The sequence below is a fragment of the Micropterus dolomieu genome, linkage group LG04 (assembly GCF_021292245.1).
Source record: "Micropterus dolomieu isolate WLL.071019.BEF.003 ecotype Adirondacks linkage group LG04, ASM2129224v1, whole genome shotgun sequence".
NCBI lineage: Eukaryota > Metazoa > Chordata > Actinopteri > Centrarchiformes > Centrarchidae > Micropterus > Micropterus dolomieu.
In genome coordinates, this window is record NC_060153.1 from 30,943,092 (window position 1) to 30,955,931 (window position 12,840).

The 12,840-nt window shown below is 41.0% G+C and overlaps 1 protein-coding gene across 1 annotated transcript in view; it reads left to right on the forward strand.

Moving 5' to 3' along the window:
* vegfc (vascular endothelial growth factor c) overlaps positions 1–12,840 on the forward strand; it is a 77,417-nt gene that overhangs the window by 30,581 nt on the left and 33,996 nt on the right. The window contains exons 2-3 of the mRNA XM_046048366.1: positions 7,568–7,805; positions 8,933–9,123. Of these exons, the coding sequence (XP_045904322.1) occupies positions 7,568–7,805; positions 8,933–9,123 (429 nt within the window). The remainder of the gene's footprint in view (positions 1–7,567; positions 7,806–8,932; positions 9,124–12,840) is intronic.

Consider the following 12,840-nt stretch of genomic DNA (forward strand, 5'->3'; position numbering starts at 1 on the left):
ATGCGGTCCAATGCAGTGAGGAATGCACAGACCTGTATATTGGGGAGACTAAACAACCACTACACAAATGCATGGCTCAACACAGAAGGGCCAACTCCTCAGGTCAAGACTCTGCAGTCTACTTACATCTGAAGGACAGAGGACACTCGTTTGAGGACCACCAGGTGCACATTTTAGACAGAGAAGATGGATGGTTTGAAAGAGGTGTCAAGGAAGCATCTACACCAGGGTCGAGAAGCCGTCATTGAACAGGGGAGGGGGTCTACGCCACCACTTATCCCCCACTTACAATGCTGTCCTTTCATCACTTCCCAGGAAACTCAACAAACGTAACCTATTGGCCTCAGGTGAAGGTACCAACGATGGTCGTTCAGTCTTGGCCCCGGGTAGTCCTAACAACTGTAACGACTGTTGTTATTGAACCGGCGGTATCGACGATCCTGGCAAACGACCACACTGAGGTTAAATAGTTTCCCTACCAGTCAGTCAGAACTGAAGAAGTCTCTTGGATGAGAGACGAAACGTCTTCTGGTATCTTCAACCAAGTCCACTTGCCCTTGACTTCAACCTTCTTTGGACAGCAAGAGACAGATAGATTACAAAAGTATTCCCTTCAGCCCTCCCTCCAAAGCCACTCCCCCAAAACACTTTCATGCGCAGTGAATGCAGGCAGACAGGTAGGTAGGTGGGAATCGGATTTTAACGAATTTAACAAAATATACTTCTGAAATAAATTGCACAGCTCCCCAGCTTTAACCTCAGACGCAGAGCCCCCAGAGTGGATGAGTGTCAGCTGCTTTCATCAGCCAGGAGAACGTCATTCTCTGGTTTCAAGCTTTGGGGAGTCTCATAATCGCAAATATCACCTGAGCTGTCGTGTGTGCTGCAGTCTGACAGCTGTCTGACTGGTTGCATTAAGCCTGTTGCTGCTGGCTGTTTTTCCCAGCTTGTCATCTGTAACTTGTTATTGTTGTAGGTCTAATATATTCAGTACCTATGGGTGCATTTCTACCTAACCTGTTTTGTTGGATTTAATCAACCTCTGAAGGTGCCAGACGAGCTGGTCTGAGTATTTCAGAAACTGCTGATCTACTGGGATTTTCACACACAACCATCTCTAAGTTTTACAGAGAATGGTGCGAAGAGGAGAAAACATCCAGTGAGCGGCAGTTGTGTGGACGAAAATGCCTTGTTGATGTCAGAGGTCGGAGGAGAATGGGCAGACTGGTTCTACATGACAGAGAGGCAACAGTAACTCAAATAACCACTCGTTACAACCAAGGTATGCAGAATACCATCTCTGTAGCAGATGGGCTACAGCAGCAGAAGACCACGCCGGGTGTCGCTACTGTCAGCTAAGTACAAGAAGCTGAGGCTACAATTCACACAGGCTCACCAAAACTGGACAACAGAAGATATAAAAACGTTGCCTGGTCTGATGAGTCTGGATTTCAGCTGCGACATTCAGATGGTCGGGTCAGAATCTGGCGTAACCAACATGAAAGCATGGATCCATCCAGCCTTGTATCAACGGTTCAGGATGGTGTTGGTGCTGTAATGGTGTGGGGGATATTTTCTTGGCACACTTTGGGCCCCTCATTACAAACTTAGCATCGTTTAAACGCGGCAGCCTACTTGAGTATTGTTGCTGACCATGTCCATCCCTTTATGACCACAGTGTATCTTCTGATGGCGTCTTCCAGAAGGATAATGCACCATGTCACAAAGCTCAAACTGGTTTCTTGAACATGACAACGAGTTCGCTGTACTCAGCGGCCTCCACAGTCACCAGATCTCAATCTAACAGAGCACCTTTCAGATGTGGTGGAACGGGAGATTCTCATCATGGATGTGCAGCCAACAAATCTGCAGCAAGTGTGTGATGCTATCATGTCAATATGGACCAAAGTCTCTGAAGAATGTTTCCAACACCTTGTTGAAAGTATGCCACGAAGAGTTAAGGCAGTTCTTAAAGCAAAAGGGGGTCCAATCCAGTACTTGCGCGGTGTAGTAAGGTATTTATCTGTTCAAGATCCTCGTTAGTAATCATGGTAAAACATATACATCAGACATGAGTGAAGGATTTTCTATTAACTAGATACATTTTCACCCTGTTCATCCAGCTTCTTTATTCTTGACATTCGAGGTCCAGTTGCAGTCTTGAATAATAATGCTAAATATCAGTTGCTGTCAGCCGCCTGAATTTGACTTCCCTGTGCAAGTCCTTTAGCATTGATGAAGCAGGATGATATCATCAAAACTCTTATGTGTTTATGTTCGCTTCAATTCCTGTCTGTGTTTTTTCCCATTGTCTGTATTATGTTTTTCCTTGTGTCATTTATTCATTAATTCTCCTTTTGTTTGCTGTTTTTAACTTCCTGTCTTTGTGGTTCCTTGTTCTCTGTAGTTCATTAGGTTTTTCCTGTCTTTCCTGTTTTACTTTGTTACCTCTCCTCTTGTTTCTGATCACTTCCCGCTTGTGTGATACTTTGCACCTGTACCGTGTTGTTGCAAGTTTAGGTACTTAAGTATTTCATAAAGTACTATTTCTCTATTGTTAAACCTGTGTCCTATTTTTAGGGGGTTTAATCTGTGCTTTAAGCTTTGTTATAATACACTTAAGGTGTGTGCGTATGTGTGTGTGTGTGTGTGTGTGTGTGTTCACGCTGGCAAGAACATGTAAGCACAATACCGAGGAGATTTAATATATATTTATCCTAGATAGCTTTAAAGTTACGTTATGCTCTTGGGACAAAGATTTGTCATGTAGTGTCAAATGTATGAGGTTATGTGAGAATCTGATCCGAAGGATGAGACATATGGCAATTATAAGAACAAAACCCGCCTTGTCCTTGTCCTCAGTGAGTGAGAGCTGGAGAGAGAAATGGAGAGTACTACTCAGGTCATTGGGGAGATGAGGCTCACCTGGTCAGGCTGCAAGATATATAAGCTGCTGGCGGTCAGCCAGTCTCTCCCCTCGTTTCCACCCAGTTTGGTTTTCTTGTATTTCGTTTGTCATTTATCTTAATTTCCTTTCAGTAAAATAAATATATTTGTAGTTTCAACTATTGCTTGTTCTTCCCTTCTTAGTCCAGCCTTGATCCGGGTTGTGACAATACATATTGTATATCATCACAAAGCTTTTGGTATGGTTTGAACAATTGACTGATGCTGCTGGTTTTGGATGGGAACAGTCTCTTTATATCACAAGAAGGTTCCTGGTTAACTTTATGCTTTTCATTTTCTATGTGTTTTATTGTCTGTCTTGATTAGCTTTTCTGTCAACTTAGTGAACTATGCTGTTCTACTCATGAATATTGGATGTCATAGAATTTTTATAAAATTTCCCCCGTGGTCACAGCTGAACACAGAAATAAATGTTGTTAGCTGTGGTGGAGGACTGATCTCAGGGTTCAAGCCCTTGATATACATTCTTCTGAAAATTACAGCACACGCACCATTTGAATTTAGTAGGCTAAATGTGTTAAACCACCGATAGCGTGGTTTTCATGTACTGCCAACCATATTAAAATGATTTGAAGAATGATTGATGAAAGAATGATTTGATGAAATGATTAGTCCGGTAGTCTCAGCAGTATTGATGTTCCAAAACAGTTTTAAATCTTCAAACCTTTTAACATCTAGGAAACATCAACAGCAGGGGCAATGACCACTGAGTCAGGGACATTACAGGGACATTTTTAGAGCTGTTGAGACAGTATGTGTGGGTGAGACCTCCCCAAACACACAAGCAGAAACATAGGAAACTGAGACAGGACAAATCTGTGGGGACAGAAGCACATATAGTGAACAAAACATGCATATGCAAATAGAAACACGCAAATAAACGCATTGTTTTTAGAAGGAAATAGAGGGTTATGTGTTATCTCTGCTGTAGCTATAAATAGACTTATAGAGGCAGTAAAATACAATGGACGGCTTTACTCTGTTTGACTGGCCTCTATTACAAAGGCCAGTCGGTGTGTGTGTGTGTGTGTGTGGCGGCCTTGCTTGCAATGAACAATGATATTGTTCCCCTCTTAGTGATTGTGTGAATGTTAAACTTCTCATCCATTGTACAATGACTAATAGTATTGAAGGACAGGAAGGGAGACAGCATTCATATACACTTGCTATACATTTGTTAAAGAAGAAGAGTTTGGTGAGTTGTGAGGCGAGTCTAAACACTGGACAGTAATGAAGCTAGTGCCCCCTGATTATTGATTATTACACAAAAAATCTGACATATCACATATCACAACAAAACAAAAAGACAAAACAAATCCAACAAACTGAGAGGGGAAAACAGAATCCAACTGGGGGGTTGAAGGTTTAAATGAGAGGGGTAAATGTGGCTAAATATGCGTGTATGGGTGTGTTGGTGGTTGGTGCTTATGTCTGTGGTCTCAAAGGGGAGTTGGATGAGGTTGATGTTGGGGATGGGGTGGGAGGGAGCTGCAGTACGGTGGAAAAATGAAAACACATCACAACAATAAAGCTCAATGAACCAAACTGTTATGAACACTAACGAACGTTAAGCAGTCCTGTGCTTACCATGTACACTGTTATACTATGCCTAGTTAAGTAACAATACCAGTCAACGTTGGGGGGGGGGCTTTCTTTGGTGCTGCTTTGTTAGCTGGCGATTCCGTAGGTTGTGGATGAGCCAGGCTTGGGAAGACTTGTGGTTCCGATGCAGTCTTTGTTGTGTTCCGATTGTGCAGGTTGAAGGAAACGATGGAGTTTTTAAAAGTCAAAGGCATTTCCATTTGCAGAGTGATCAGAAGAAAGGTGCAAGTGTAAACTTACCATTTAAGTCATACTTAATAAATTAATCTGTGGAGTCCCGTGGTACGTACAATAATAACAGTAATAATAATAGTAATATAGCTAGTAATATCAAGAGGAATATAAAAAATATAGCTGTAACTCCAGGTTCAAATCTTTTTGCACTCAACCAATTTAACAATAGTTAAACAAATATTTAGATTTGTGTTATGCCACATCCATTGTTTGCATTTGTAGCTCCCCCTAGGGGTCTATTTGAAAGTAACTTTCAGGGAATGTTTAAGCACTTATCTGAACTGACGGTTGGCCCAATGGTTGATGGTCACTTTACTATATTTATGTGCTTAGACCCGCCTTTTGCAAAGAGATTTTGGTTGAATGCAGCCATGTTTTTTGACCGATCTTGCTCATTTGTAATAGAAATGCTGAAATGCAATGCTGTATGCAAAATCTGCAATTGATACAATCCAATGGGGGGGTCACCATTTCAAAGTTTTCACTTTCTGGGTTGAAGAGCCATGCGTTTTGTAAAGCGGATATACGTCAGACTACATTGTGGAAAGAATGAAGATGGGGAGAGCGGGCATCCTCTCGTAGTACCACTTCAGTGTTATTGGTCCATTGGTGTTGAAAAACATTTCCAGTATTTGTGAACGCCGCTCTGTGCGTCTCTACATTGTGTGATTGAATGCCGTCCTGTACAGCGACTACAAAGCCAGTGTGCATTAGAAGGCTTTTTTAATAATTTAAGTTCAAGCAGACTCGGAGAACATGACTGCCAGACATACTGATAAAAGCATACCATTTGAATTATTATTAATTGAATTCATTTTTAAATGCTTCAAAAACAGAAGACGTTCTCAGTCTGAAACAGAGTTTAACCATATCATGTGACATGCTTCAGTAAGAACAAATATTACTGGGAACACTACAGAAAATTTCTATCATCTAATCATTTTAACATTCAGAAATTCACTTTAACTACACGCCAAGAGGGCCCCCTGTATATTAAAGCCAGAGTTTACACAATGCTGACTAACCCTGTCACCACCACTATTTCACATTATACCAGAGTTTTAAAATCTGGTGTCTGTGCATGACTGTGTCTGCGCCCTGGCAAACCAGTAGCGATGTGTTTTATGGCAACCAGCAATGACTGATTTGCCAGGGGTGAAGGGGTGAGCAACCGTTTGAGCCAGGAAAAACCCTGAGTGTAAAAAGTGAGTTGGTATATGTTAGCATAGGTTATTAGATGAAGTTAGATTTTACTGTAATAAAACAATTATAATAAATTAGCTTGATTACACTACATTTTAAAAATGCTTGTGGCATGGTGTTCAGTGAGACGGTCTCAGGTCCGTCAGTCCAATACTTTATACAAACGTTACATTTGTTGGACCGCTAGCAGAGATGATTAAATAACAGCATATATCCAGCAACTTACAGTTCACACCTGCTGGTGTTGTTCCTTCGCTCCTCTCTCCTTCGACCTGCGCCGGTGCTCTGTCCTGAGCAAAAAGATGGCCGAACTGAAGGGTAGGATCTCTCTTGCGTCAGTCGATACGAGAGTAAAAGCAACTCTTGGACTCTAGGCTGGAAACAACCATCGTGTGGTCTGATGCCACTCTTGACAAAATGTCATCCTGCATACTGCAGCTCCCCTGCAGAAGCACCGGTCGCTCCTCCAGTCTGCATATCGAAGTCTTTGGCAAGATACTGAACCTGAAAATGCTCTCGATGGCTGCGCAGTGTGTGAATATATTAGTTTCTGATGAGCAGTTGGCACAGTCAGCAAATATGCCTAAAAGTTATTGCAGGTTACAGATAAGGGTTGTATTCATGGTCTCAGCTTCATGCCTGTGCAGACCTCCAGTGCGCTTTCCATGTTTAATGTATACAACCTGATTGGTCTTACACCTGGAGCCTACAGCAATACCAAAGTTGGATAATGTTTACAGATTTAATTTGCCAGATTGGCAACGCTATAGTCACTGTGGAACCCTGATTGGTGCAGTGTATGACTTATTCATTTTCAGCTTTAGTAAATAATGGCATTGTGTTTGGTCCCTGCTGTGCTGCTACTGTATTGGCTACTTCAAAACGGTGAATATTTGTACCAGCCTGAAATGTTTTTATTTAAATAGAGTTTTTTTTAGCATAAACAAGCCATTGAAATAGTTTGAAGGGATTTAGTCTTAGCTACTGCTAAAATATAGATTTAAAAGAGTAATGTTCCAGTGAAGTGTAACTATCACTGTCATTGTAATAATAACTTATAATGGCCGCCGTTTGGGGTTCTGTGTTGAGTCACCTCGACAAGTGAACAGCAGGTGGCGGCCACAGCTGAACTCTATATGAGCTGTGTAGGGAAGTGATCTTACATGTCACTTGTGTATTCATACTGAATGAGTACATGTGTGGGCGGGACTGTGTGCCTGACAGCAGTATCAGCTCTCCTCTCACACAGCTCCTGTCTCAGACACTCTGCTCCCCCAGGACCTGGGTCTAAATTCCAGACTTCAGGGCTTGTTGGTCTTTTTCCAGACTGCTCTCGGGACTTGTCTTAACTCCAGACGTGACTTGAGACTTATCAGTCTTGACTGAACTTGACTTGGGACTTTGTTACTTATTTTTAACTTGCAAAAACAAATACTTTGTGATGTGTTCTTCAGGAACATAAGAGTGAGATTCTTGCCAGCCAGAGTTTACTATTAGTTGTGTAATAAAAATATACAGAAAGAGCAGTGTTCTCAGTGAAATTGTGTCTTGTCTCTTTCAGGACTCTCCACCAACGCCAGGCATGGAGCAGAAGTTGCGTTCAGCCTCCAGTGTAGATGAACTGATCAGTCTCATCTATCCTTTATACTGGGCCACTCTGAAGTGCAGGTCCAAACTTTCTGCTGCCTCCTCAGCCTCCAAGCTTTCTCAGAGGCCACAGCCTCGCCAACTGAGGCCGCTGCCTGTTACAGAAGAGGCAACATTCGCTGCTGCCTACCTAAACTTGGATGTCCTGAAAAGTATGTTTGCACTTTGCTTTATGATAAACTTCTTTTCAGACTTGCAAAATAGAAATTCTACTTTTTACTAAAAATTTGCCAAGTTCTGCCTCCAACAGTGTTCTTGTTCATTTGAGGGATCATCACAGAATTAACTAATAAACTTACTTAACAAACTATAGAGTGGCGTTTAATTAGTTATGCAGGCCTTAATGTTTGCTTTGTTGTTATAAAATGTTTCAGCACCAGTGAAAGCCCTGTAGTAGGCAGGCTATAATAGCTGCATTTAAGTTAAACTGGTCAGTGTCATTTCCCTCAAACTCAGAACCACATGCATCGTATTATCTTGTTAAGTCACATCAAGCTCAGTCTGTTTCTTTAGTGTCAGACTAATATAGTTGTCTCAGATAATCAGTGCTCCTATTTTGAGCATTGATATCAGACGTTTGAACATAAATGATGATTTGATTTGTGGAAATGAATGGAAACAGCAGTGGTTTTGTCCCACATCCACAGTTTCATGTAGTATGTGGCCGTGAACTAAAACTAAACTAAACCACTAAATCAAAGGAAGAAGGTGCATTCGTGTCTGGTTTTAGTTCATTAGTTCATGGATTCAATGAGGGTAAAAATGTATTGTTATAATTCAGCTAAACCTGTGGCTTTACAGATTTGAACTTATGGAGCTTATGCTCTGGTGACAACGCAGACAATGACACTGACTACTGTCAGATGTTGTCTCTTCATGCATGTAACTCTTAAGTTACATGCATGAAGAGGTCCCTAACTGCCAGCTTACATCCATGACACGAATGCCTTAAGCCAAGCAAACAATTTCACCTATCAAATAAACAACAAATGCCCTGGTAATGAAGTTGCTGAATTAAGCTCAGAGCTAAAATGACCCAGTAATACCAGTAACCCACAGCAGAAGAGAGCAATATGTTATTAACGTAGTTTAACATAATTAACACCGGTTGCTGGTTCTTCACTTCTGACATGGTAACACTGGAATATACAAATTTAGAGACCAAGTGTGTGTATGATATATGTGTGTCATGCATTTCTATCCATGTGTATAGCAGCTGAGAAAAAAAAGACTTGCTGCATGGCTGCGGTGGTGGTTCTGACTCTCTGTGTGTGTGCAGGTATAGAGTCGGAGTGGAGGAAGACTCAGTGCATGCCCAGGGAAGTGTGTGTCGACGTGGGCAGGGAGTTCGGGGCTCCGAACAACATCTTCTATAAACCACCCTGTGTGTCCGTCTACAGATGTGGAGGATGCTGCCACTCTGAAGACAAACAATGCAGGAATATCTCCACTGGATATCTCAGCAAAACTGTAAGCACATTCCTCTTTTCCTTTTCTTCTTATTTTGTGCTAGAAATGGAAGTGTTTGGAACACCCAAAATTCAAAGGTTTAGCTGTAGTTTTATCTTCTTTCATTTTTACTTTCAATCTGTCACTTAGAATGCTGTGGCCTGGTTTTGCACATGAAACAAGCAGCGTGAATTTATATTGGTACTCATTCAGCAGGCAGCGCACTGTAGTGTGACATTATATAAAAATCAAGCAATAAATGAAAAAAGGTGATAAAACTATCACAATAAAGAAACACCAACACACTGACAAACCAGAGCCAAACTACAGTGCATGCATGGCTAAAATAATTTGGTGAGGGTGGTGTGTGTGTGTGTGTGTGTGTGTGTGTGTGTGTGTGTGTGTGTGTGTGGTCAGACTGAGTTTTACAGCATAGTTTCTCTCTCAGTTAGGGAATCCTGAGGCTGCCCTGTTCATTGTGGGCCCATAAATCACTGCTGAAAAATGATTTGACTAAGTTTGTTGAAACTAACCCTAAAAGTTCCTGTATGTGTCAGAGATGGGGACTCGAGTTAGAGACTCGGACTCGAGTGCGACATGCTCTCCGTTACCTATAACCTGCCTATCTAACACGTATCAGCTGTGCGCAGCCACACGTGAGAGAAGACAACAAACACTGGCAGCGGCTGAGCCATTCATCATAAACTTTGGCTTTAAAACTTCATACAACATGATCCAAACAAAGAAGCGAATAGGTTAGTAACCCGAGGTTAGTAAACATGTTTAGCTCAGAATTGGCCATCTAACGTTAGCTTGCTTCTTGCTTCAGTTACGATCTACGGGAGGTTTACTCCGACTGTCGTTCGTTATGAAAAGATGAATGAGCGTTTGTTTACTTGCCAAACTTGTGGTGATTGATTAATGTAATCATTTACGTCCCGCTGGCTGCCATCACATTAATTGTTGCCGTTGGCTAGAAAGAGGTTACTGGTTTATTGTTGATCATGTAAACTTACAGTTTTATTTAGTTATAACGTTACACTGGTTTGTGAGTCTGGGGATGTGTTGACTTACAGTAGCCTAGTTTAAGTTGTCATTGATTGCATTGCACATAACATGTGCTCTGTAAATGAAAAACAGGTTACAGTTACAGTATTCCTTATAGCTATGCAGACTTGACTTGGACTCTAGCTCAAAGACTTGAGACTTGACTTGGACTCTAGCTCAAAGACTTGACTTGGACTCTAGCTCAAAGACTTGAGACTTGACTTGGACTCTAGCTCAAAGACTTGACTTGGACTCTAGCTCAGAGACTTGAGACTTGACTTGGACTCTAGCTCAAAGACTTGAGACTTGACTTGGACTCTAGCTCAGAGACTTGAGACTTGACTTGGACTAGAGCTCAGAGACTTGACTTGGACTCTAGCTCAAAGACTTGAGACTTGACTTGGACTCTAGCTCAGAGACTTGACTTGGACTCTAGCTCAGAGACTTGAGACTTGACTTGGACTCTAGCTCAAAGACTTGAGACTTGACTTGGACTCTAGCTCAGAGACTTGAGACTTGACTTGGACTCTAGCTCAGAGACTTGAGACTTGACTTGGACTAGAGCTCAGAGACTTGACTTGGACTCTAGCTCAGAGACTTGACTTGGACTCTAGCTCAGAGACTTGACTTGGACTCTAGCTCAGAGACTTGAGACTTGACTTGGACTAGAGCTCAGAGACTTGACTTGGACTCTAGCTCAAAGACTTGAGACTTGACTTGGACTCTAGCTCAGAGACTTGAGACTTGACTTGGACTCTAGCTCAAAGACTTGTACGCATCTCTGGTATGTGTCACTGTAAAATAATAAATGTATGATCAGTTCATTTTGAAATACAGTTTAAATATAACAAGTAGACCATTACTGAGAGCACATTAGTTTGACACTGATGTTCTTTTTGGTGAGGCTGAAGCAAGAAAAGTAATGTTGTTTGGTGGGTAAAACATACATTTACACGCAACGCTTGTGCACTGAAGGAAAGAGGGCACTGGAGCTCTACCGTCTTCTAACCAATCTGCAGGAAGGCGCATCCCTCACATTGAGTGATGTAAGCAGACAAGACGTTCAACTAACGTAAAGGTTAGGAAATGGAACGGTCCATTTTAGGGGTGTCTGAAATTGTATTTCAAAATTCTTGAATATAAGGCATGAATACGGGAAATATATTGTAATATTTACAAATTTTAGGAAATTTATAGGAAAGAAAGACGCCCCTCAACTGTAGTTTTTGCCTCTTGTGGCCCCCCGTAATTCGAACCAAATGCATTCCATTTGTGTTTAAACATTTATTTACACAAACAGTCTATTCACTTAACGAGGTTGCTGATGAGTTAGCACAGCGTTTGGCTCCAATACCGTAACATGTTATAACATATGCACTCGCAATTGCTTGATTGGGGCAACGAAAAAGACATTATTTTAAATGTAATTTGTCCTGCTGTTCACCTTATTTATGAGAGTAAATAGCACTGCATGGAAGTATTAATTAATGTGATTCCTGATTAAACTGTGAATCATATTTGATATATCTGTTTGTGTTTATCATCCTAAATCATGGTTATTTTTGTGTGTGCTGCAAATTATCTTAAATTATGTTTTTTATTGCGCTCTTCAGGGGAAGTGTTCATTCATCTGTTTTGCAAATTAACTCATATAATATTTACTTATATTAATTGTTATTGGCCTATAATACTCAGTAATATTTATTTTACACAATAGTATCCATTTCAAAAGTTTCATCCTTCTGCCAGAATTCCACGGACCAACCATCCAATAATGATGACATACAAAGTGGTGAACCGACAGCCCCCCAGCTCACGTGGCTTAAAATGTAAATGCAATGCAGATCCAGACGTTTGTTTTCTAATCTGTATTTCCAAACTATAGACAAAGAAGACACCTTTGTATTTCATTTCCTGCATGGTGTTAGAAACTCACCCAGAGTGGCTAGGAATAGTTAAAGAGGAAGTGTTATGTGGTCCACACGTGAATGTGTGATAATTGTTGGAACAGATCCAATCCAAAAAAAGTGATTTCTATGAACGTTATGATGCATGGTGATGAGACGTGTTTTTGTTGAGCACATATTCAGGCAGCCCCACATCCTTACTGAATGAAGTCCTGAATAAAGTCCTGGTAACAGAAGAAAGTAGCAAGCGTATATTAAAAACAGAAGCAGAGTGTAGCTCAGGCAGAGAGGCTGTCTAGTCAAAGGGTTGATTCACAGCAACTGAGCCAATTATAATGCTTTTGAGGCAGATTATGTTTCTTATATGCAAACACTGTTTCCAAAGAAGGATTTTCATTAAACCTAATCCTCATGAAAACATTTACACTGTGAGATGAAAAATTATGTTTTTAAATCATTTGAATTGATTTTTAAACTAAATATAAGCTTGCTAAGGGTAACAGAAAACATCTGACCCCAATCATCCAGAAAGAGGTTTTTGAACTGATACATTTCTGCCAAGAGAATAACCTAATATGAAGCTGCGGCCATAGCACTCCAGTTTGATGAACTGTCTATATTTTGTATAAATACTAAAGAAACAGATGGAAATGGTGTTAATGGGAGTAATGATCAAGCAGATGAGAGACCTGACACCCAGGGCATAAACATTTGCTTCATGATTCAACAGCTCTGTTATGAAAACTATAAGTCACTCAATAGAGCACAAACCTCCAACAGAAGC